Source organism: Falco naumanni, chromosome 6 (genome assembly GCF_017639655.2).
Source record: "Falco naumanni isolate bFalNau1 chromosome 6, bFalNau1.pat, whole genome shotgun sequence".
Taxonomy (NCBI): domain Eukaryota; kingdom Metazoa; phylum Chordata; class Aves; order Falconiformes; family Falconidae; genus Falco; species Falco naumanni.
This window is the reverse complement of record NC_054059.1, coordinates 70,942,082-70,968,070: the sequence shown is the minus strand read 5'-3', so window position 1 is coordinate 70,968,070 and position 25,989 is coordinate 70,942,082. Positions and strand designations below refer to the sequence as shown.

The 25,989-nt window shown below is 49.6% G+C and overlaps 1 protein-coding gene across 1 annotated transcript in view; it reads right to left on the bottom strand.

Annotated features, from left to right (window-relative positions):
* Window positions 1-25,989, bottom strand: part of XKR6 (XK related 6) — a 180,714-nt gene that overhangs the window by 21,112 nt on the left and 133,613 nt on the right. The window contains exon 2 of the mRNA XM_040599210.1: window positions 495-691. Coding sequence (XP_040455144.1) covers window positions 495-691 — 197 coding nt within the window. The remainder of the gene's footprint in view (window positions 1-494; window positions 692-25,989) is intronic.

Genomic DNA, 25,989 nt, shown 5'->3' with positions numbered 1-25,989 from the left:
CTATTAATAAAAACCCTTATACTACACTTCAAACCATCAGAGCATTGCACTGGCATTGAACTGTTTGTCCCCGCAACTCAAATTCAAATCCGGCCAGTTTTATTACCACACTTATGTAAGGAGGGAAACTGAGGCAGGGAATGATTGTGTTTGCCCAGTGCCAGGCAGCAAACAAATGGTGACACTTGCCATAGCAACAGAGACAGACTGCCTCCTCCTCATAACACCATCATTTCTTTAGACTGGACGGGGTGTGGAAGAGCTGAATCTTATCTTTTCATTGATACTGTGTGTTTTTTCTCAGTGGACCAAGCAGAAATTTTACCCAGTAAATGCAGTGCGGAGCTGGAATGAAATTTGTCCAAAGTGGCAGCCCCTTACGTGCCAGGTTGCGCAGGGCAGACAGTTAGCAAAACATCCATCGGCTGCTGAGCATGGGATCAGAGGGGGGAGGCCGGGAGGATGGGGAGTGGGGGAGGCGAGGGGCCACTTACATGGTAATGTTTCTGCACGGTTCTTTTGGATCATTATGCAGAGCTGTAGCACCAGTTGAGGGGCGCTCTCAAGGAAGGTTTCCAGGAGGCGCAACATATTTACGTCTGCATATTCGTACATCATAGCCCAGTAGAAACGCCGCTGGTGTTCCTTCCGCCTCTGGCTCTGGATCCCCAGGTACATAGTTCGGATATACCTGCAGGAAACAGGAGGAAAAGCCGAGTGTGAGACTTTGCCATGCAACAAAACCTGAGAGGGATGTAGCTGTGGGCCAGTCGTTTGGGGAGAGGGAGGCTGTCTTGGGGAAGGGGAATCTGGGGTAGGCACAGGGGTCTACCCAATTCTAGGACTATCTCCTGCAAGATCTGAGGACTACTTTTGTATTGCAAGAGTGGGAAACCTTTGACTTGCACCACTCAAAAGAGAAGCATGGCGGGGTAAGAAAGGCTCGTGAAACACTTGCACAAGAAAACGACGCCCTCACTTTGTTTTCATGATGATGAGGAGAAGCTACTTGAAAAATACTGGTCATGACACTTAGCAGTGGCTCAACAGATTGTCTAAGCCTCTTCAGCACTCTAGTAAGGAGCTTCCCTCACAGACACCAGAGATTTGATCCTATTTCATCACAAGTGGAGCAATGAGACATGACCTTCACCTTCAGCAAGTGTGTAACCCACAAATGCAAAAGGTCACAGCTTGCCTCTGGTCAGCTATTGAGACTTTGGGCAATGTTGGACTAGAAGGTGGTGCCTCACGCATGGGCAGGTACTGTCGTATCATTGCCTCTGTTTCTGTATCAGATGTGCAAGGAGACCTGCAAACCTCATCCTGGGGACACGACTTCTCTTTGGGGAACATGTGGCCAACCTCTGTACATGGAGCTGATCAAGTCAGGGTATCACAGGGCGCCCAGATGTCACAGGACTCACGGTGTTAAAGCATCTCCTAACAGGGTCCTTTCTAATACTTGCTGATATTAATGATCTAATATTGGGTCTTCTTCCTTCTCATCCTGAGCAGTGGCTGTAGCCTTGTGCTCTGAAATTTGGGATAGGAATAGTTTCACCTAACGCTGACCCTAAAGTTGGTTATCTGAGCCAGTCAATGGATAGAAATGTCCCCTCCCGGGACTGTTCATCTGTCCTACCTCAGATGCCAACATGACAGTGGGATGAAGCGCCTTCTGGAGGCTCTGGGAGGGGCTCACAGCACAAACTGGGGTTTCGCCAAAACGATTAGATCATTCCTTGCCACTCGGGGCGAGATTGCACAGCAAGGAGGAGCGGGAGGAAATGACATAAGCCTCCACAGCCTCCGCATCTCCAAATCACGCCCAGAGACAGGGGGCTGGGAGAGATGCAGAGGTACCTCTGCAAGCCCTACCCTTCCTCAGGCACCTTGTCCTTCTGTCCCGTTCGCAGCTGACAAGCACCAAAGACAAATCCCGAAAGAAGACACAAGGACAAAACCCGTGATGCAGGACAGCCACCAGATGGGGCTCGACACCCGAGAAAATGCTACGCCAGTCACATACGACACTGGTGACACTGGTGTGACATCCACAGCAGAGCCCGAGCGGAGTGGAAATGGCCGTGGACCACCTGCCCTACCATAGACACCGGCCCTCCTCCCACTCCCCCAAGGCCACCACCTCTACTCGGCATTTCCCTGAGAGACCCCAACCCCAGAAGCTGCAGCATGACACAGGGATCCTGCCTTCCCTTCCCGCACACAAGAAATTAAATAATTGTAGTTGAGCTAGAAAGGCAAAGCTGGGGAGAGCGAGTTGCAACGGCTCAAAGAGACAGCAGAGAAAAGGAGCAGGCAACTGGTTTTTACAATATCAGCAACACAGGGCCACCAAAAACCAAGGCGGTGGTGCCCATAAGGTGCTTCCCATGGGCAAAGAGGGCATCACCCCTGCCAAACTCTGCAGAGAGATCCTCACTGGATCTATCCTGTAGTCTGGCGTGGCCTCCCCCTTCCCCATGAAACCTAAACTCCTCGTCTGAAGGTTAAGCCACTAATTTCTCATCATCCCAGCAGCTACAGACAAGGAGAAGAATTTGCACATTTTCACCCTGCAGCAGTCTTTCACCTGTTTGCACATAATTACCATGTAAAACCTTCCTTTCTCCAGACTAAAAAATCCCGACTTCTTTCAGTTCCTTCTCACAGCTCACATTTTCTAGACCTCTACTCTTCTGCATTGCTGTCCCCACCGACTGCCTCCAGTTCTTGGTTCTTTTTAAGACCATCTTTACTTTTCCAAGCACTCCAGACTGGCAGAACCAAACTGTAACAATGGCACTGAGTCACTCAAAAAGATTAAGAAAAAACTAACAGAAGGGACATCACGTCCTGCAATGATTTCTCCTTGATCTCTAGGGATTCATCACCATCCACACAGTTTGAGCATGAGTGTTTCTAACCGGGCACAGTGAGAGGTCACGCCACCTATTCATGTAGGCAGCATGCATAAAAAGGACATAAAAATGCATGGGATTAACATAATCCGGGATCCTGTCTCCATCAATGGCCAGAACAGTGGCAATGACGGTAACACAGCCCGCAGCCTTTTGCAGAGGTCGGGTCTATTGTGCCCCCTCCATAGATGAGGAAACTGAGTCCTAGAATGCCAAAAGGGCTCTCTCAAAGTCTGCTGCCATCAGAACCTGGATCTTCTACTGCTGCCCCCAGCCTCTAAACCCCACAACACAAACATGTGAGTGGCTGGGGTGGGCTGACCCTGGTGGGACACCAGGTGTCCACCACGGCCGCGCTGTCCCTGCCCCTGAGCTGGGCCGGGGCAGTGTAAGGGCAGGCTGGTGGGTCGGGATCAGGGCAGGGAGCGATCCCTCAGCGGGTACCGGCACGGGCAGCACGGGCTCCGCTGGGGGGAACTGACTGAACGTGTCACCGGTCAGCTCAGAGTGGGATAATGAGAAACAAACCCAAACCTGAAGACGCCCCCCCCCCACCCCCCCCTCCCTCCTTCCCGGGCTTAACTTCACTCCCAGCTCTGTCTCCTTCCCCCGAGCAGCACAGGGGACCAGGAACAGGGGCTGGGGTCGGTCCCCCACCCGCTGTCCCTGCGGCTCCTGCCCCCCGTGGGGAGGGTCCTCACCCCCGGCCCGGCCCCAGGGGGGTCCCCCCGCGGGTCACAGCCCCCTGCGGGCACCCCCTGCCCCGGGGGTCCTGCCCGGGCTGCGGGGGGGAGCTGCCCCCGGGGGCTCCACGGGCTGGGGGCACGGCCTGCCCGGCCGGGGGCTCCCCACGGGCTGGGGGAGCCTCTGCTGCGGCGCCTGGAGCCCCCCGGCCTCCCCCTGCCCCGGCCTGGGGGGCTGCAGGGCCGCGGCTCCCACCTGCGCTCGCTCCTCTCTCCGGTCCCACCTGCAAAGGGGGTTTTTCCCCTTACCCCAGGGGCGCTCCCACCATCGCTGGTGGGTCAGCCCTTGGCTCCACCTTGGAGCCGGCCGGCATCGGCTCCATCGGACACGGGGGAAGCTTCCAGCAGCTTCTCACAGAAGCCACCCCTGTACCCCCCGCTGCCAAAACCTGGCCACGCACATCCCATGCTGTGGACACCACCCCACCCGCTGACAGCCCTCCATCCAGGGCAGACAAACTTCCTTGGCACCATCAAGCCCAGCCCTGGCCAAACTGACCCGTGCTGTAAGACCCAGAAGGACAAGTCTGTCCCTATCCAAATGCCACACGGCACGGTCGGCTCAGGAATCCTTCGGCATAACATTGCCCAGGAAAAAGCCACAGCCTCCCACATGAACAGCACGGGAGCAAAACAGCTCCAAGGACCACCTGCAGCTCAAGGGAAATGAACCTCCATTTCCCTTCCTCCCAAAAACCCATTCCTCCTTGATGCCAACCAATTGTGAGTTTTTGGCAGAGAAAGTGCAAGGGTAACTGGGAAAAGCAGTATTTCTACCTGGTAGGCTTTCAACAACTACAAAATACCTGTCTAATTAATCGATCTAAAATTTCACCCGGCTGTAACATCGGTAATGCTGACCCTTATTTCTAAACATGAACGTACAGCACCAGTGTAAACAGTTTTATTTCAGTATTACCTCTCTCGTTCTGGTATCTAACTTACTTGTTTGAGTGCTTTTTCCTACCTTTACTAACACTGGTTAAGTGTAGACAAGCTCTGAATTAAAAAAAAAAAAAAATCAATGTCATTTCACCTGAAATTTGTTGTTCTCGGTCAAACTGGTAGCAAACAGGATTCTATAATTAGACTTTCAAATCCATATTCAGGCCTGATCTTCAATCTTTAGCAACACGATGCTTCCTCTTATGTCAGTGAAAGCCATTCACCGCTCTGTGCTTTTGAAAATCAGGCTAATTTATTTATTTAAGAGCTTAATTTTGGATACAGGAGCCTAACTTTGGGCTTTTTATTTTTCGAATGCTGGCTATTTTTATATGCGAGAGAGTGTGTATTTGTGTGTATGGAAGTATTTTTAGTTCTAAGTCTCATCATGGCTTCAAGAGATGGAACTAATTTGGGGTTGGGAGGGGGATTCAGGGTGATTTTCTTTAAATGCACAAAGGATTGGCTGTCCCCTCTGTTCTGGCAGGGTTCCCAGAATTTCTGTTGGTATAATTACCCTCATGCTTATTTACTATGTATGTCACAGTAGCGCACAAACTGTGTGGGGCAAAGTCACTGTTGTCCCTGCGCCAAGCACATTTCTAAGGAGCCAAAACCATTGGCTCCAGAAATGTGGTCAAATAATCTTTGGAGAGAGCCCTAGGATGCCACCAAGAGGGAGAAGGGGAGATGCTCCTACTGTAAAAAAACCCACCACAACCCACCCTAAACGCTATTGAAAAAGATGCTTCATGCAGATGACAGAGGCTGCTCAGCTGTCTCAGTAAGGACTATAGCAGAAATGTCCAGAAACAGGATTATGGAGTCAGAGGCTCTGTCTATATCATTAAACAAAGCAGACCAAAGACCAACCTTTCTCCTTGGCCAGCTGGCGTGACTCAACTCCGCGTGGCCACATCCATGCAAGTTGGCCTTAACCAAAATTGCCAGAATCTGTGTTGACAATTTAATAGGGTGAACTATGACAGGATTGTGCCTGTGCCTCGGCACTGTTCAATTTACAGAGGTGGCTCTAAATGTCACCAGCAGAAAGTGTACAAGGATGCCTCAGGCAACAGGGGCTTGAAACAAAGAGGATGCTGGTGTGTAAGAGGGTTGCAGGAGCACGGAAAGGCATGTCAGCACAGGCCCTGGGCTATGTTTCGAGGAAAGGAGGGTCCTGCTGGCCTGTGCCACACAACCACAATCTGACCAAGGTCAGGAATCGCAGACTATTATCTACAACAGTCAACAAAGCACAGGGGCCCTATCACCTTTCCTGAGGCCAACGGGCCAAGACTAACAACAGAAATGAACTTCCTCATTCTCCAAAACCAGGTAGCTGCCTTGATAGCATTGGGAATGACCCCTGGCCCCTATGGAATCCTGCACCCTGCCCAGGTTATGATTACTTGGGAGACTGCTAGTAAGCCTTCACCAGTCTAGTGATTACACTAAAAATCTGGCAGCATGATGAAGTTACAGTGCTCATGAGGAGGCCTTGGCATTGCCTAGTTTGCTAGTACAAGTACACAGGAAGACAGAAAGGAATAGGAGTTGAGGTACTCAGTCCACTCCCAAACTCTTAGGCTGGGGCGCTCTTCTTGAGCAAACCCAATCCATCCCCTTTCAGAGAAGCAAACCCTGGCTTGAAAAATGGGACAGCATGCTTGAGAAGCCAGAAACACACCTCTAGGGAAAGGAGGAGCTCAGAAAATGAGCTCTGCTGAGCAGGCTGCAACTTACGCCTGCAGAACCTTGCATGCCCCTTTGGTTCAGTAGGACTTACCAAGAGCAGGAAGGCATTAGGTACAGCACCCTTCCCAGCGTCTCATTAACCTCCTCTGCTTCTCTCCAGACAACCCTACTTCACCATGGCACTACAGGAGCACAGTCATATCCTAGGTGTCATGGTGGCAATGCACGCTATATGGATGGGCACCATCTCCCTCACCATCCCGTGCCACCAACCTTCTCCCTGGCGCTTACTCCTGGAAGAGGAGGGGTGGGACGAGGTGTGTTATTCAGCTGACAGCTCACCCTCCAGCCATCTCCTCTGCAGGCACTCCTGCTAACTCTTGCAAAGGGCCATTATCCTTACGCACTAGAGGGTGTTTACAGATTAAAAGCCCACTTCTTGGAAGGGAGGAAATGAGGACATGTGTAACTGCTCGGCTGGAAGGCTTGCAGCAGAGGCTGCCTGAATGTACCCTTAAAATGGGGTTATGTGAGGCCAGATCTTAGCTGGAGCAAGCTGGGATCCACAGGGCTCTAGCAATTTACACCAGCTGCAGCTTTGGCCCACTTTTTTAATTTTAATGAATTTTTTTAATACTAACAGATATAAAAGGAATATAAGATGCAGTGCTCAAGCAACAGGGGAGCATGAAAGTAAAATGCTGTCTATTAAAAACATCAAAATCAAACTTACAGTTGCCATCACAATTAACGTGCTCAATATCAACATTTGTTAGCAATTTTTTTCTTTGTTATAATGTTGCAAGTTAGCAATAAGGATTCACAGATGGGTAATTATTGTTCCTAGTTCGAGTATCAAAGTAGTAACTATGGGGCCCCATCCAGGTGCCGATATATCACAGCTTTGTCTGGCTGCTTGCATGGCATCAAACTTGTCCAGAACATGGGGATGCATCCAAACTGACTCTAGGGAATGTTTCCTATCCTGGGCTAATCCTCAAAGGGTGTGCAGGACTTATTTACACCACTGCTAGTTGTGCTGGATCAAAACCGTGCAGGGGACCATTGCTAAACTGGGAAAGATCACTTGCCATCTCAAAAGCAAGAAAGGGCACCTAATTCTTCCCATAGGACTAAGCAAGCAGTGTACAAACCCTTCCTTTAATCCAGCATCCTCATAGGTCACCCCAACCACATATGACTCATTCGCTCATCCTTTTGATGGCCTTCATCAGGGCCCCGATTTTCAAAATCGGGATTCTCAGAATCTTGCCTCTTCTGGCATTTCTTCATATGGCTTCTACCTAAGAATGAATAACATGCAACAAGAAGTGTGTTCATCAAGTGTTTCAGTCCTCCTTTGCTGTTTCAGTCCTCTTCTGCCTGGTAAACATGCTTGAGTGTGCAACTACCCCTTAATTACTTAATTGCTTCTATCAGCTCCTATTAAACAATAATCTCCATTCCATGCCTTGTCTTGCTTATTGGAGAATGTCGCTGAACACAAAATTAACTTATTCCATGCCTTAGAGACACTTCAAAAGCTTAAATGCCTGGCAAGACATCATTCATGAGTTGTGTAGACTAGTAGGTCACAGAGGACTGTCTGTCCTTGGACTGTCTTTGGACACAGAGTTTATTGTCATCTCAGTGCTGAACCTGGATCTCCAGTATGAGACTTTACCCACCTCCTCACTTATCACAGCATCACTGTGATCCAGCATCAGGCTCAGGAGTCACTCACAACAAGATTACACAACAGCGATTTCATCAAGGCGAGATAATAGGATTACTTGGCCTATATTATAATTTTTGAGCTAAACTGTACCATAATTTACTGCATCAATCTCTTTTCATGTTTTCTAGCATTTAGCTCATGATTTCCTTATCTCTGTTTGAAAACTGTTCTGTGAGTGACATTCTCAAAGTGTTGGCCAAGATATGTTCCCTTTAAAGCCAAAGGGGCAAGTCAAGCCAAACTTGAATTACCCAAATTCCTAGGTATGATATCCACCACCTCAGGAAAATACTGGTCTTTATGTGGGTTCAAACCCCTGTTCTTTAAATGCACTTACTTGAGTGGGGAGTATACTTGAAGGTCCATTTAGATTAGAAAGTCTTGCTTTTTGCGAAATACTATTTGCAATTGAAATATCTGTCAGAAAGAATGATAGTGCCAGTCTTATGCTGTGCAGCAGAAATGAATAATTTCATATTCTAAGCCAGTTTAAAGCTGTTTTAAAGCACAGGGCTTTACTACACACCAACCATGAAAGAGGCATCTGATTTATAAAACGTACGTTGGCGAGGATCGTATCATAGAGTGATAGAGTAATTTAGGTTGGAAGGGACCTCTAGCAGCCTCTGAACCAAGCCTCCCCTCCAAATGGGGATAATGTTGAAGTTAGAGAAGGTTGGTCATGGCCTTGTGCAGTTGAGTTTTGAAAATCTCCAAGGATGGAGACTCCACAACCTCTCTGGGCAACCTGTTCCAGCACTTAACCACAATCATTGCAGAAATAATTTTCAGCCCAAGATCATTGTCACTATTTGAAGAAAGTCTACAAATCAAACTCTCCTTGAAAAGAGGCAATTCCATCAAATAGTTGGGAGAAAGACAATAAAACTGTGATGCTGTAGGAGTTTTAGGACCTGATTCAGGCAGCTTTGATATCTGCAGGCTGATTTAACTTGTGACTGATAATTTGGGGGCTCTGATACACAAAACAGGGAGCTGTGATTGATTGATAATTTCAGAGTAATGTTCCCAGCTCCCCTGAAATTATTGCCTCCGTTGCAATGCCAGCCAAAGGGGACATATACCTATATCACCTCCTCCAGGGCATTGTTCATGGTCTTTGTTCAATTCCCTTTTTCCTGATGGTTTAAGCAGATATTTGGGACTGCAAGACCACATGGCAGAACTGCAGGTGTGCATTTCATCCTGCTGACAGATACTGGGGTCATAACCTCCAGCAGATGCATGGGGCAGAGAACCGGGGCAAGGGCATCACTGCAGCTAAAGCTCCAGAGGCCAAAAATGCATGAGTAGCTGTGCTGCTCAGTCTGAGGGATGTTTCTGGGATACATCTTTGTGACTGTTCTCCTTTCCGAGCTGCAGAGCAGTTTTCTCTGACTCACAGATTGAAAGATCACAGCCAGAAGAAGAGAAACAAATCACAGAATGTCCTAGACCTAAACACCCCCACTTTCTGCCATTAATTTGTCAAGCTTTCCCAAATCTGGCTGTTACTGAAATACCCATGCATAGCCAGAGCCTGGCCAGTATGTATTTATTTGCAAAAATAGTCATGAATGTGTTATTGGCATATTCGTTACGACCCCAGTTTTGGAAGCAACTCTGCCCAGGCAGCCTTTCCTTGCCTGCATCCCCACGGGCTGTGTGGCTCCCCCCTGATCCAGGTTGCAGAATCCCTATTTCCAGATCTTTGCTCAGTAAATTGATACAGAATTGGTGAATAGCTTTGTAGCAGCACCTACTGTATTTTTGACCCAGGCTTGTAGATATTATGTTTATGTTTTCCCTTGTCAATTATTTTGTGAGGTGTAGAGTCCTAAAACAGAAAAAAAACCCCCGAAGACCTCTTCAGCACTAGAGCACGAATGCCCTTTTCTGATTTTAATGTGGGAAGCATCTCTGTGCTGCGTAAAGGAGCAGGCAGGATAGCAGGGGCTTCTGGAGAGGGTATCAAAGTGATGGGTGCTGCAAAGACATGTCACGGCATCTATCACATGTGGGATGGTCTCACATCCTAGCACTGAGCCAAATGCTCTCTTTTATCACAGATTCTCCCCCCTCCAAATTAGTTGTGAATACTTAAGCCCAATCCCTCTCCTATTATGCGCATACCTATTTACTTACAGTATATCCAACACCTAGTGCTATCACCTTCAGCAAAGCCTTCTGTTTTATATCAAAGCTGTTAAATAGTTTTACACAGAAAAAAGGAAGTTGAACTCAGTCTGAATTTTTCCTTCAAGTGTGTTTGAGCTAATAGGGTTTAATGTCAGGGCTCTCCTTTTGGAAACAGAACTGGTCCCAGTCCCGTAAGCCCTACAGGAACAGATGCAGCTGAAGGCCTTGAAAGTAAGCAGAGGTCTTTTGATTGACTTGTCTTGGCTCCGAGCAAGGGAAGTTTCAGGGCAGATCCAGAGAAATGCCTGAGGGCTCCCACAATATGAGTATTCAAGGACATGATGCTACAGGGACACATGGGAATAGTCACCTTGCCCTTTCTATAGGGTGGGCCATGTTACAGTACCTAACCCAGATGGTCTTGAGAGGTGATTTGATATCACCTGGACTCACCAGAGCCATGAGATACCTCAGGAGAGAAGTTTGCATTGCACTGGGAGGCCAGTCAAAAACAGGGACACACCTTCATGGCTCTCTGCAAGCCTCCAAGGTCCCTTGGTGGAAGATGCAGAGCAGCAGAGGGGAAAGCCATGCCTTTCAGTAGCAGTGAATCCCTTGGAGATGGAGACATACTGTGGTGGTTTTCTCCTCTAAGGGTTTTCCATTTCACAAGAAACTAATTTGGGATAGTGAGTCCAAAGATCTGAACAGAGACTGCAGGCTAACTGGGGTCTAAAGCCTCAAAAACTGGTGCAAACCCCCAGACCCCTGGAAGCCTGTCCCCTCACTCAGAGGGAAACATTTGCTATTCCCAGGCTCTGTTTGCTTGGGAAGATGAGGGGGTCACACCTCCTGCTGGGAGATCAAGCAACCACTACGGGAATCGATATGGATTCTAGGATAGTATTAACTGAATTTACAGTATTTACTCTCTCCCTGGCCATCAAAGTCATGGTGCTGAAGCAGTACCTGAAAACACCAGACAAGACTTTTCCATACAGCAGTCTCTTCCAACCCCCACAGGTGGTGGCTTTGTAGGAGGTGGATCTTCCAGGATTTTTTAACAGCATGCCAGAAAAACACCTGCCAGGAGCAGTTTAGGGGATGAGGACTCTACTTATCAATAGGGGAGCTGATTCTCGAGGACCTGGTAAAGCTGAAAAAAATCCATTGTTTGCTGCAGACCTGCCAGGGTCAGAGCTGTCCCCGCTGTTTGCATCCCCTTCCTGGCACGGACCACTGCAGAGCAAAGCACCAGGGCTTCCTGGGGCTAGCAGATCTTCTGGACCCTGCTCAGGTCCACCCCAGCCTTGCAAGAGCCCGTCAGGGACCTCTGACTATACGTTCAGCAGCATGTCCCTGGCTCGTCTGTGCCACAGGGGTCAAAGGCATCCCTGGAGCAAGGCTCCCGCTGTGGTGACTTTGCCCGAGGGTTGAGACCGTCGCCTTTCTTCGGCGCCCGTTTGAGAAGGAGCTAAAAATTGGGTGAGCGCCTGTGAAATCCTGGAAGAACAGCCTCAGATCCCAGCTATTTTTAGTTTCACAGAAGCTGCGCATACATTAGCAAGGGCCTGCCTTCCTCTCCGGGTGTGCAGGGCTCTGAGAAATCACACGACATCCTCCCAGCCTGCCAGGAAGGAGTTTAACCCTTGTCGTCTCGCCACAGATGGCCCCATCCAGCTGCACCTCGATACGGGCCCTGGGGGGAAGCAGAAAAGGAGGGAGAAAGGTCTTCATGGCCATTTTGGCTCTAGTCAGATGGAGAAGAATTGCGGGGGTCTTTGCCCCATGGCCCTTATATCATTATATCTGTTAGGAGGAGCAGGAATCTTTGGTATCATCTGGGGACTGGAAGGGAATTCCAATACCGAAATGGCACCTGACTCCCATCACCATCAGCTCTCGTTGGGAAACAGCCACACTATGGGCTGAGAGGAGCAGGGAGGAGTTCAAAGCATTCACAGGACTCAACAGTCGATGCCTCAGCTCCAATGACCTCTCATGATCGCCAAGATGGCCACTATTCATGAACCGCTACGTGCCACCTTCAATGCACCTGCCACAAAATCCTTAATCTGAATCTGCAGTCTTTTAGCCATGCAATCTCCTGGGAAACAAGACCTCATCACCACACAGGCTCTTCAGGTGCTTAGTGTCACAGCTCCTTCCTCCCACTGGCTGTGTCTCCACCAGATACATCACACCAGGAAAACCATTGCTTGGACCCATCAAAGGCCCACAGAGGGCATGAAGCCAGGAACGGGGCATGAGATCACGAGCTCGCTGAAATGCACAATGCCTTTCAACATATTATTAACAGAAAATAATTGCAAATTTTATTTCTACGTTTCTTCCTTCACCAAAAGATGAAAAGCAATGTCTGTGCGAGGTGCACACAGGCGACCTCTGCACTTCACACCCACAGTGCCTGTCAGCTCCGCTGCCCATGCACTTTAACATTTTCCAGCTCTTTAATATTTATTACCTCTGTTGCTTTGTATTACTCATCAGCTATTCCTGGCCAGAGGAAATGTACTGGCGGGTTTTGAAGCGTGTACATACTCTGTTCTTTAAGGGGGCTCTAAGTACAACAGTAGTCTTGCAAACACGCACACGCTGCACTGCGTTTGGGCATTGCAGTCTCCTGGGGCTTTTGAGGCATCGGGTACAAGAGAACAAAACGAGCCTAACCGTCCTCTCACAAGGGCTTTTCAAAGGCCATAAGGATGTAGTAAGCCATCAGGAGAGGAGACACAGCACTTTTGGAAGGTATAGGAGCCTCACCGTATTTGTGCTGATCCCTGCAGAAACACCCCTTTCCCCCTCAGCATGCTTAGAAGTTTGCATGAGCATCCTTCCCTGCTTTACTTGCAGTTATTTTAAAAGTCTCCTCCCAGCCCTGTGATTAACCACGAGCCTGCCAGCAGCTTAGCGTCCTTGCAGTATTTCTTCCAGCTGCCGGGGCCTTAGGGGCCCCCAGTAAAGATATAATGCAACGAGGCAAGTCAAGCTACACAGGAGCCTATGCGCAGCTGCACTTGCAGCTGTTTCTTTTAATAGGTAACTCCCAATTAAGACTGATTCTAAACAACATGACAAAGAGGACTACATTCTAGTGGTCATGTCCAGGAGAAGAAACAGCCCAGGTACAGTATTACCACCATTACAGTAATTTTTCTTTTTTCCTTTTCTCCTACTCATTTAAAAGGAGCTTTCCGCTTGGAGCTTAATAAAAGTGAAGCCACCTGATCATGTCCTTGCTCCACCACCCTCCGGGTACAGCTCAATCTTCTCATGCCAGCGGACAGTTTATCCAAGTGACACAAATGCAGTCACAGGAGCTTTCCACCAGGGAACAGCATCTGGGCTGTGAGGTACAGGATCCTGCAGCCCAGCCCAAGGGACTGATGTTCATGCACAGTTAGGTGCAGAAATGGAGGCTGAGAGGTTAAGCGACTTTCCCCGAGCTAGTGGGAAAAATCGGTGTGGGGGTTGGTGGTTTTCAGAATGGAATGGAATGGAATAATTAATAGGATAGAACAGAACAGAACAGAACAGAACAGAACAGAACAGAATAGAATAGAATAGAATAGAATAGAATAGAATAGAATAGAATAGAATAGAATAGAATAGAATAGAATAGAATAGAATAGAATAGAATAGAATAGAATAGAATAGAATAGAATAGAATAGAGTATTTTGTTGGGAGGGACCTATACTGATCACAGAATCACAAATGGCTGGGGTTGGAGGGACCCCTGGAGCCCACCCAGCCCACCCTGCTCAAGCAGGCTCTCCTACAGCAGCTGCACAGGATCACATCCAGGTGGGCTCTGGACGTCCCCAGAGAAGGAGACTGCGCAGCCTCTCCGGGCAGCCTGTCCCCGTGCTCCGGCACCCTCAAGGGAAAGAAGTTTTTCCTGCTCTCCCCACAGAGCTCCCTGTGCTGCAGTTTGTGCCCGTTGCCCCTTGTCCTGTCGCTGGGCACCGCTGACAAGAGCCCGGCCCCGGCCCCCTGACACTGGCCCTTAAGGTACCTGTGTGCATCGCTCAGGTCCCCTCTCAGCCTTCTCCTGCCCAGGCTGAACAGCCCCAGCTCCCGCAGCCTTTCCTCACCAGGGAGATGCTCCAGCCCCTCATCAGCTTGGTCACCTCTGCTGGCCCTTCTCCAGCAGCTCCCAGTCTCTCTGGAACTGGAGAGGCCAGCACTGGACACAGCACTGCAGATGCGGCCCCACCAGGGCAGAGCAGAGGGGGAGGACATCCTCCCTCGACCTGCTGGCCACGCTCCTCCTCATGTACCCCAGGATCCCACTGGCCCTTGGCCCCAAGGGCACACTGCCAATCTGGGAGGTCCTTGTCTCCCTGTCCCTGCTGGATGGGCTCCTTGTCCCCTTGTGTGTGTCTAACACAAAAGAAAAGAAAGCCTTTTGTTTTCACACACATCCTTTCGACCTCCTGCTACTCAAAATGCTTCCCCAGCCCAATCGAATGCCTCTTGCATGCCTGATACAGCCAACGTAGCTGCCCCGCACTGCACAGAGGATGCTCGCATTAACATTGACTATCATAAATACTTAGACAAGATACATCCCAGAAGCACCAATAAATTGTTGAATGCATTGATCTAGATGTGACTCAGGAGTCACCACTGAATAATCTCCAGGCACCTTCCTCTGGCTGAGCCCGGGCAGGGTTTCTGCTCTCATCAGCAAAGCAGTAGAGGTCTCTTCCATCTTGCACTTCTCCAGGGGAAGGCCAGCTTAAATGACACGTGGGGGCTATTGATTTCTGTAATGAATGAATGGATTTTCCCCTCCTGCACTCACACCCCCTCCCTCTTCTGTGGAATAATTCAGCGCCTCTGTCATTTACTGCCCAAATGCCTCTCTGAAGTGCAAACATGCAGCCTTTCCCTGCTGGCATTGTGCGGTCTCTCCAAGTCCTGGCCTTGGCTCCTCTGTTTTTTTCTGCCTTCTCTGATCTTGCAGAGCATTGTGTCCTGGAGGGAGGGTTTAAACTCATGCAGTGAGGCAAGGATCCCAGGCAATGGAGAACATGGACGTTTTCCTCCCAAGAAGGAAGGCGTGTGGCCAGAGCAGTTGGGCGGCTGTCTGTCAGATGCTGCAGAACTGCCTGGGAAAGCCTGTGCAGCTGTCTGTTGGGATGGGCTTGGAAAAGATTCCTGCACTCCAGGGATCTGCTCTTAAACAGGAGCAGAGCAGATGTTATGGTCATTGAGGAGCTGAAAGAAATACAGCTGGGGCTTGTGCAGTTAGGGGTTGAAGCAAAAAACCCCGGTGTACACTGGGGTCATCTGAGAAGCAAAGGGATGTCCTCTTTTGGCTAAAAGGAGTCTCACTGCTAGCCCAAAACGTCCTTTCTCCCTGCCTCCCCAGCTCCTCCCTACGTACCCCCCTCCCACCATCTGCTTCTTCCCAGCCAGGTCTCCAGAGCTTATCTGAAATGCCACAGCTAGTCTCCTACTTTTGAGATCCTGCTCTTCCCATCACCCCACGTCAACTGACCTGCCTCCCCTGAGACCTGCTGCCCAGCTGCTGTCGGCCACGGCTTAGGGGGATTGCTCTGCAGCACAGGAACGTGCCAACTACCTGCGCACGCGTTCAAGAGAGCCCTCCTGCAGGCACCGTGCCCAGGTGCAGCCCAACACTGTGAGCCCTCCTGCCCCTACAAGTCCTGCCTTGCCCTTCACAGGAGTTAGGACTTCAAACGTTGCGGGACATAGCATATGTCACCTCCCACATTTGCAGAGAAGATGCTGGAGAGACCTGCCATCAGCAACCAGTACGAACAAGGCTCTGAGAGTTGTCCTGCCCATCAACCTGAGATCGCAGAGCTCAGCGTCACACCTGCCACCTTAGAGAGATTTGGCATAACCCCTCCATTAAGAACTCCAAATCTGACAGGGTGCCTTTTGCCTCCAGACTTAAGCCTGACTGGTTAAAGAGTTGCAGCTGACTCTAAGCATCTCTGCCCAGCATGTGAATCTCTCAAATCCTAAAACTTCAGGTATCTGAGTCCTCTAAGGAGGTAAGCTACAGCAGGCAGGCACGGGAGGGCCTGTTCAACACCAGTGACAGGTCTAGGCCACCAAAAGATTCAGGATTTCTTCTTCCATCCTCCCCTGCCTCCAACACACCATCTCATGTTGGCCCAGACCTTAACACCCAATGAGGAACAGACTCTGTGCCCTCTCCTGCCACCCAGGAGAGTGCCCAGGTGGGTTCAGACCCCTTCTTGTAGGTTCAACCCCCTTCTTGTGGGTTCAATCCCTTTCTTGTGGGTTCAGATACCTTCTTTGCTAGATGCGAAGGAAGGGTTTGACCTTGACCATCGAACATCACAGGCAAACCCATTAACCACCCTGAGGAGACAAAGCTCTCAGGTTCCTGTGTTTGGGCTGCTGTGCAGGATATCTGACACTTAAACATCTCCTGAGACACAGCAGCATGTCAGCAAGACTCTCATCTGCTGGCTCAAAGGGTGGTCTGGAGAGGACAGCTCTGAGGCTCGATTCCCTGCAGCCAGAAAGGCATCCTCAGTGCGTGGGGTGGCTGGGTGCCAGCAGGCTGTGTTACCAATATGGTCTCATGTGGACACCCTGTTGGAAAGAGGATGCTGCAGGCTTGAGTCACCTCCAGCCTATGGAGGGAACTGAGCCTCCACCTTCTGCCCCCCTGCCTGCACGCCCTGCCTCTTGAGGTGACAGCTAGAAGTGGGACACCGATCCTACACCTTTCAAGGTAGCTTTGTGAAGGGGATCCCTTTTCCTTTGCTCTTCTCACACAGCCTTTTCCTCTGGACTGTAAGGGATATTTTGTGCCAAATGTGTGTGTGTGTGTGTGTCCCGGCCTCTGATACCCTCAAGCCCCTGGGGTGGCCCTAGATGCAGTAGGAGTTTGCTCCAGATATTTGCAGCTTTTTGTTGAAGCTCGAGCTTATGTGTCCAAAAATCTTTTCTGGAGCCACAGAAGTAGATCCAGGTCTCCTTGAACGGGATTTTCTTTCTCACTTCAGCTGTCCATAAGTGGGAAGGCTAATTAAACTCATCATCTCAGTTCCATCTTCTATCAAAGGAGAGAAAGAGATTTCCAGAGAACTATTCATCCTATCCCAAGATAAATGTCTACAACACCTCCTACAGTTTTCCTGTCTCTTTTCCTTGACTACAGAAGGGTCCAGACAACTATCTGAGATCTGATGGCTGATACCAGATGCCTCGCATCTCCTTGGCATCGCTTTCCCATCAGATGCCTCTCACCTCCTTGCCATCATTTTGGTATGCCATTCTCAGTGCATCCACTTGTGTTGGATGCACATACTTCCCCATCGAAAATACTTGGGGGACACGGAGACTGCAGCAGTGCCAGAGACCGTGTAAACCTGTGGGATGTAAAAGCTCCCACTAAAATTGAATGCATTCCCACCTGACAGCTGGAGTAGGAGCTCCCAGAGCTGGTTGGGATATTTTTCTTCCAGCCATCTCTTAATTTAGCCTTTTACTTTGTGGGGCAAATACACAGCCTTGGGAAGATGATGCATGCCATGAATAGCACTCATCTAGAATAGACTCTGTCCCACAGCTTCCATGTCCTTCCCCGCCCAGGGGAGTAATCTTGCCTTCCAATGCAAGTCCCCATGGAGGACAATCCCATGCAGAACCCCCCAGATGGCTTCTCCAAGGCATCCCTGAAGAAGCTGAAAACCAGGGGCAAGACTCATAGACATCTAGGACTGTTTCAGAGGGTATCAAAGATACCCATGCACTGCTGGCAGGTAGGGTACAAGGCATGCAGAAGACCTGTGCTTTTCTAGACCCACAGCTGGGGCTGCAATGGGACACCCATAGCATCTTGAATGGTTCTGCATGCCTGGTTTGGACAACAGAATGGAGGTCCTGGGTCTCAGCCCCGAGGGGGAATCGCTACAACAGCAGGCCACCAAGACAGGCAGGGCAACTCCACTCCGCCACAGAGAAGAAAGCAGGCTCTCCTCCTCTCCATGCTATTTGTTTCTCCATCTTTGTGTTGCTCATGGGGACCCACACAGTTTATTTGCCTCATGCCTGGAGATCTTGCCCTTCCCTGGCCCCTGCTGCCCATGCACGCACTGGCTGGAAGAAACCCTCGCTGTGAGACTGACAGCACAGTCTGTACATCCCTGCAAGCCACAACTACCAGGATCCTCTGTCCTTGCAACCTCCAGGGCTGCTAGTCCTCCTGTCACCAGCTATGCCCTTTGACAAAGATGTCACCGTTCAGTGGTCAGAAGAGAGAAGCAGCATATAAAGGAGGTTTGGGAGCTCACTTGCTAGGTTTGTAGGCAGCAGAGAGTGGTACATGGGCAGAATATGTCTCTCAGAACAGCTTTGTTTATTAAGGCAGCAAATGGAGAAGGGTGGGAAGCATGAGGGCAGCAGCCACGCAGGAGAGCCAAGTCACTGCCCACAAAGCTTTTGCGCTGGTATTGGATCAGCCCTATGAGTAAGTGCAACCCCTTTCATTTCTTTCCATAGGATTAATGATCATTTCTGCAGGAAGCCAAACCTGTTTCGCACTAGCTATTCACAACTGCTTATTCAACTCTCGCGCCCCATCAACCCTACATTAAAGTTATTAATAAACAGACCCTCTTTTCCTCTCCCATTCAGCCAGTCCTTCTGACCACCACTTTAGACATGCTTTATTACAGCAGTGGGTACCCTGGCTGCAATGGAGGGTGGAGAGACCCAGGCACAGCATCCAGCAGTCCTGGCTCCCAGGTCTCACTGTTATTTATATTACAGCAATGTTAAAAGGCTTCTGCAGAGAGCAGAGTTTGATTGTACTGAGTCCGGTGCACACACAGAGTAAGAGACAGTCCTTGCCCTAAAGGATTTACAATCTAAACTGACAAGGACAGAAACACAGCAAAGGAAAGGATGTATTATTAACAGCAGGGGACTGAGGCATTGAGAGACGCAATAAATTGCCTGCGGTCACAGAGGGAGCTTGTGGAAGAGCCAAAACCTGACCCCTGATTTCCCACCCATGCTGTCTTGTCTCAGCCATCAGGGAAGGTGCACGCCGGGAATCCAGGCGAGCCGGGAACTCTGCTGATGATTCAGGTGAGGCCCAGACCCCGGCCAAAAACCACAGACCAGCACAGATGCATTCTTGCCTCTGACTCATCCTTGTTTGTGCCTGACCAGGAGGGAAGACAGAAGCCCCCTCTGATACCACCCCCTCCCCGTGTCATCATCTTCCCCTGTCACCTGGCTTTGGTCCACCCAGACAGGTCCCCTCTGAGCCCTGCTAGAGGGGTCAGGGCTGAGGCTGATAAACCACTGCAGCGGCTTCTATAGACTGGCAAGAAAGGAAGGTGAAAGCTGAAATCACTTTTCCTCAGGGAAAACCTGCCTGAAAGGGTAGGCTTCAGGGGACACCTCCCTCAGCAGGTTTGCTATGTTGGGTGCAACACCATGCTAAGATTCTGGTGAGACTTACTGACCGCTTCTGAGTCCTGTCAGGACATCTCAAAGCACGATAGGATTATCCCAGCTGTCTGTGCACACATGCCCTACCACACTCCATGTCTATGTGCGTGCGAGAAAGCACCTGAAGACAAATACATTTGCTCTGTCCACCTAAGCAGAGGCTGGTACTACTTTTTGGAGATTTGGCCTCTGACATCAGTTCCCTTTCTAGTAGCCTACCAAAGCTCCTGGACTCTCAGGGATGGATTTAAACCATAGCAGTGATGTAAAGGTGGTTTATACTATTCAGTAGAGCCCCCATATCTGTGGAGTTGAAGATTAGGTTTGGAAGGATTTGATTGCAGTAGAATTCAGTAAATTTAGGGGTTTTCCTTGTCACATCCAGCTCGCCATCTCATTTAGCTACCTGTGGTCATCTAAGCAGTTTTGGCCTCAGAATGACCCAAACTCTCTAACTGTCCAGAAACCATAATGACCAGATAGATCCACAGGGGAGAAAGAGGCAAGGAAGAAGCACAGCGGGGTTGAGGCTTGGACTCTTCAGAAATGACAAACACTAATGAAAATGGTAACCAAAAAGTAAAATGGTGGGTTTCACAGTTAAAGCTGTTTTTTAACAAAAATAAATGTCAAGTCCTACCGAGACAATTTAGAATTTAAATTGCTGAACAAGACTGCATAGAAAGGGCAACAGAACCAGAGAAATACATGGGGCTGTATCTGCATCTCCCCTGCCTATGCCCCAGCATCCCTGGCCCATACTATACATTTTGTGGTCATTACACTGGTTTCCATTCTGAAGCTGTAATCATCAGCGGTTTAACCCTCAGACAAGCATAGTATAACGCAGGAAAAAAAGGGTAATTTGCCCGTGGTCTTATGCAGCAGGCCTATTTCTGAGATCACCCTGTCTCCATTTGGTCATGGCTCCCATCCTATTGTGTAACTGCTTTCCTTTCCCCGCTGCCCTAGAATCCATGCTGGATTAGAAATGGTTATGATATCAATAAATAGTTGACTGCTGTGGGTGCTCTCAACATCTGCATGTAAGCCTTCGTACGCAGCCACGGCAACGGGGAATTCAAATGATCTGTCTCATTTCATCTTCTCCTTGCAGCACACCATCGTGGGAGCAAACATTCCCATGAATTATTCGTGTCAAATCATAGAGTCCCCACATGCTACCAAGTGCAAACAAGCACTTTCCTCACACAGTGTTTATGGAGCAGAAGCGTTAGGTGAGGAACGAGCAATTTTAGGGCTCATGTCATTTATTGGGCCAAGGAAAAGGAATTGGTTTTAACACTGAGCTTCGTTCCAGTCTCTGGGGCCTCATATAAAGTAATTAACTAAACATTTCAGGGTCCTTCTCTTGCTCTGAGGTCAACAACAAGAATCTGGCCACATTCACACTATCGAACCCTCTGAGCCTTCGAAACAGGGTGGGTGCATCCAGTGCCCGCAGGGAATGGGGTGAGCAGGGGGGCTCCAGGCAGCAGGGCAGCTACATCATAGCTGCAGCCTTGCAGTGTGCTCTCATAAACCGGGAAGGACAGGATGTAATAACGCCTTATGTTGATTTATTGTAAACGTTTAATATTGTCAGTCTTCTCCCATGGGAAAGCATCTCTGACCCTGTGAGCTTAAGGCAGTCTGAGATAGCAGTTGCCTCTAAAAAGGCTTAGTCTTGCACAGAATCCTGTCCCAGGGCACTGAGATCCTGCTCGTTGCTGGACAGACCCCTGAAGAAGGGGAAAGCCTTCAGGATGGGGCCCACAATTCATTACTATAGCTTTAGGAGGGTCCTCGGCTCTAATTTCCTTCACGACACAGACTGCTTATTGGTGCATCGCGCTCCCCAGGCACCCCAGCATCGCAAACCGTCATCCTGGCTCAAGCAGACATTGCGTTTGAGCTAGAGCCCTTGGGTTTGCAATCTGCTCCCCTCACTCTCCCTTGGTGAAAGTTTACTGAGGATGCTGGCCTCCAAGTGAAAACCAGCGTTCGTTCGGGAAGCACCAGAGTGAGGGCAGCTGTCCATGCATACAGGTGGCTGCAAGGAAGGGGCAATCCTTCCTTTTAGGAAGATCACGGACAAGTCCCCAGGAGGCAAAGCTGGCCATGAAACTCCCACTGTCACACTGAGCAAAGTCTTGGCGGTTGCCACAGCACCATCCTCACCAGCATCATTTCAATAAAACACAAAGCAAACCAAGTCATGATAACGGCTTTTCTTCACGGAGCCGGTTGCTCTCAACCAAGGTCTTTTAAAAGCATGTTTCCTAATAATAGGACTCCACCAGAACAGTGTCACCAAAGCCTGGCAATGTCACTCAAGAGTTTGTGATCTTAAATAATGTATTTTCCTTCACAGCGGTGAAAACTGCAGTGCCTTCACCCATTCTACTGAATAATGGGAGTGTTTCTGCAAGCTTGCCATGGTAATTTAAAATCAATTTTACTTTCGTATCCCATTATAACTTTTGCTATAGGAAATTAACACTTTAGTAAATCATATAATGTCTGCAGGAACAACAAAGCACATTAAACAGTTGTACTGCAAGGTCTGGTTGGTTTGCAATGAAAAAAACAATGGATATATGTATTACTATTTAAGTATGTCCTCCTCTAGCACATCAGCTATGAGAAACACAGGGAAGGCAGGTGAATCTGGAATGGACCATGCCATCAGCTCAGTGATGGAAAGGAACGTGCCCAGCCACTTAAGAACAAAAGGTACCCTTTGAGGTATCATCCTGGACTGCAGAAAATAAAGTGATTGTACGACTGGAACTTTTCACACCTCAGCTATCACTTTTAATAACTTTCGTTCAGTGTTTTGCAGAAACAGTATAACCACATCCATGCTAGGAGATGCAGCAGCATGTGGGAATGTGGAAAAGGGATGAAGCCTGACTGTCCACACTCAAATTGCTAACGTGGTGCTAGCACAATTTTGTGCTAGGACAACTAGCCTTCTCCCAGACAATTCCTAGGCATGGATGAGGAATTAGCTGAAGCCAGGGACCACTTAAAAGAAAACTTCTGGGTTGTTGTGTCATAATTCTGGTGGTTGAGAGATTTGATTGTGCAAATGTGATCAGACCACACAGGTCAGTCTCAAGGTGAGTGAACAGTCACGGATTACTTCCCCAGTTCAAACTCAGCCACAAAATTTTGGTTTCAAGTCCCATGTTTTACCTATGTTTCACCTGAAAGCCAAAAGAGAGAGCTCCTTTGTAAAAGGTGTGAGGTTCATTATAAGGAAACTCCATGTATGGCTCTAGAAGACCTTTGTCCATAAGCCAAAGAAAGCAGGTAGGGGATGGACGCGTATCTTTGGGTTGAAAATCAACTTCTCTTTCAGTCTTCCAGGTGGTTATATGATAAGGTGATCAGAGACTGGTGACAGATGATGTTGCACCTACCTACATGAATTTAAAAACTCCACTAAAATTACTATGGCATTTTTTCTACTAAATAGGGATCTAGTGAAGCAATGCACTTTTTTTTTTTTTTTTTTTTTTGGCTCACTGGTGGAGCCCAAGAAGGTAAAAGAGACGTGATGCTGGAGGTAGCCACTGAGGGCAGATCCTCATGGGGTAGCCCATGGTGGTAAGGGCTGGAGTTCATATACCTGCTCAGAAATCAGACTGATGTGGGCACAGGCCTGGGGGGAGCACGGGCAGATCTGAGCTTGTCCCCAGAGAAGGTCGTGCCCAGCCTGCACACGTTAGGGGTAGGGGAACAGGGCTCTGGGAGGACATGCCACTTGCTCGTATGTACCCTTTGGAGGAGCCAGAATGGCAAAAGCATCACCCTGTTGTGTGCATGATGGTCACCAGCCCCGTAGCCACTGCTGTGGGCTGTTAATGGGTGCAAGTAATAAACAGAGTTCACTTCAGCCTGTTGCCCTGCGAATCATGTGGATATCATCTGAAACCAGGTCTTCTGCTGGCTGTCCGCTGGCTTCACCAACTGATGACAACGTATGGTGGAGGACCCTATTCATCCTCCTGCATTTGGGAAAGGATGCTCAAACCCTCCAGCGATGCTGGCGTGAGACCCAGCGCTGTGTTTTCCATGGCAAATGAACTGCTCCAGCACTCCTGGACTTATGGGGCTGGTTTTCTCCCTATTTTCCCACCAGTGAGAAAAACTTGCAGAATGTATTGGCTACCTCCAGCCCTTTCCAGACCATCACTTCAATAAAAAACATGCTAAAAGGAAGAAGAAAAACTGTAATTCACATGTCTCTGAGTCCCCCAATTTAAATTGTTACAGCCATTCAAAATCAAGGTGTTTCATGCTGTCCAAACCTCCAGACTACCCAGCCCAGCTCTTTAAACGCACAGGACACACATACACACACAAAAGGCATTAGGCTAGGCCTTCATCTCCTCTCCTGATGATGCCTGCTTTCAGCCCTTGCTGTCAGTCCCCTCCTACCATCAGAGGAATCAAAGGTGAAACCAGCTCTGACATGACAAGTAACAAAGGCGCCAGCTCCTCGCTCCCTAGCGAGTCATTAGGAAGCTCCTGCCTCTCTCCCAGTTGCACGTTAATGAGCGGAGGGAGAGCAGGGGGTGTTTCGCTCTGTGTTTGAAAGCCAGCTCGGGAGATGAAACCTGCCGTTCAGTGGCTTTCACAGGAAAAGCGCTCCCCTCCCAGGCTCCAACCCCACCCCCCCCCCCCCCCCCCCCCCCCCGCCTCATCAAAACCGGCATGCGCAGCCTGGCCCAAAGGATGGAGAAGGAGGAGGGCTGGGGATGGGTGGCTCCTACAGAGCCCGACTGCAGAAAGCCCCTCTGATCGGCCCGTGTGCTGCCCCTCGTTTCCTCAGGGGCATTTCATAGGTGGGTGTGTGAATTTTAAGTGCAAGGCGACTTTGGGATTAATGCCAAGGGCGAAGGGACAAGCCAGGGTGGATGTTTAGGACTTAACAAGAACCTCCTCAATGGTGTGGAGAACCTGGATGGGACAAAAGATCTGGTTTGCCTTCCTCAGCTTAGCGGCATTTATAAAACAGGGACAAGAAGGTAAAATTGGGACAGGCGGGACAGAAAGTCTGTCTCTGCACCTGCAAAACCATCTTCCACCTCCTTGTCCTCCTCTTTCCCATATGTGTCAGGGTATGGGAGACGCACCCCATCCCCATATAGACACACTTGGCTACTTCAGATAGAAGTAGAGACAGAAAGGCCATCTTGGACCCAAAATAAAACCCTTCCCATGAGAGTTTTCCTAAAACTGGTGTTTTCCCACCTAAAACATTTACTTCTGACAAATGAGCGTCTTCCTTGGGAGGAAGGCAGGCAGCCTCGCTGTAAAACGCCTTGCTTGTGTTAGCGAGCGTTTCGCTCAGACGCAGGCACGCAGGGACCCCCGCTCTGCCACCCCAGTCAGTGAAAGCACAACGATGCGCTCCGAGGTCTGGGCTCTCTAAAGCCTCTCGAGAGCTGGCAGGTGTCTCGTGGGCTTCCCGGCGTACAGCAAGTCCTGGGGGCTTACTCACGCAATGCCACACCACTACGAAGGTGCATGGGCAGGCACGTGGAGAAGGAATTACAGTAAAAAAATAAAACCTTCCCTGCCCCATCCTCTATCATCCCGAATCAACGCGAGGCCGCCTGCACCCGGGGTGCCACGTCCAAGACAATCACAGCTGACAGAGCCCCCAGGGGACGCTGTCAAAGAGGTTTAGGCTCATCATTCAGTGAGGGAAAGACTTTGTGACTAACTTCATGGGAAAGAGCCTCTTTGCAGACATGCTGGGAGCACAACCTGCAGCCAGCGCGGCTTAACCCCTGGTTCCCACAGCCCAACACCGCTGAAGGAGCCACCACCATCCTTGAAGGTGACGGTTGGGTCAAAGAGGCAGTAGGTTGGGTGAGAAGTCAGGCAAGGACAACGAGGTCTACATGGAAAGTGTATTATTAGGCGGACGGTGGCAATGCTGCGGTGCAGCCAGCCCTGGTGGGATGGGGCGGTGCCCTTGGCTTCTCCTGGTCCATGTTTTTCTAGCGGTTTGGGTACTGCAGGTCTCCACCTGACACAAGGTGTTGGCAGCACTTTGGGACTTGTGGTGGGCGGATGTGCACTGCCTGTTAGGGCACCGGGTTATCTGTGTCCCCAGCATCAGACATCTGATGTCAACCAGGCTTCCTCTGCAGCCGAGGGAGAGCAAGGGGCAACTGCAGAGGGTGACTCATCTCACAAAACCAGCCGCCTGCACTGAGTCACCCTCCAGAGGAACCCCTCTCTCTGATGGACAGAGGGCAGATAAGGTGGTACACAACCCCCACG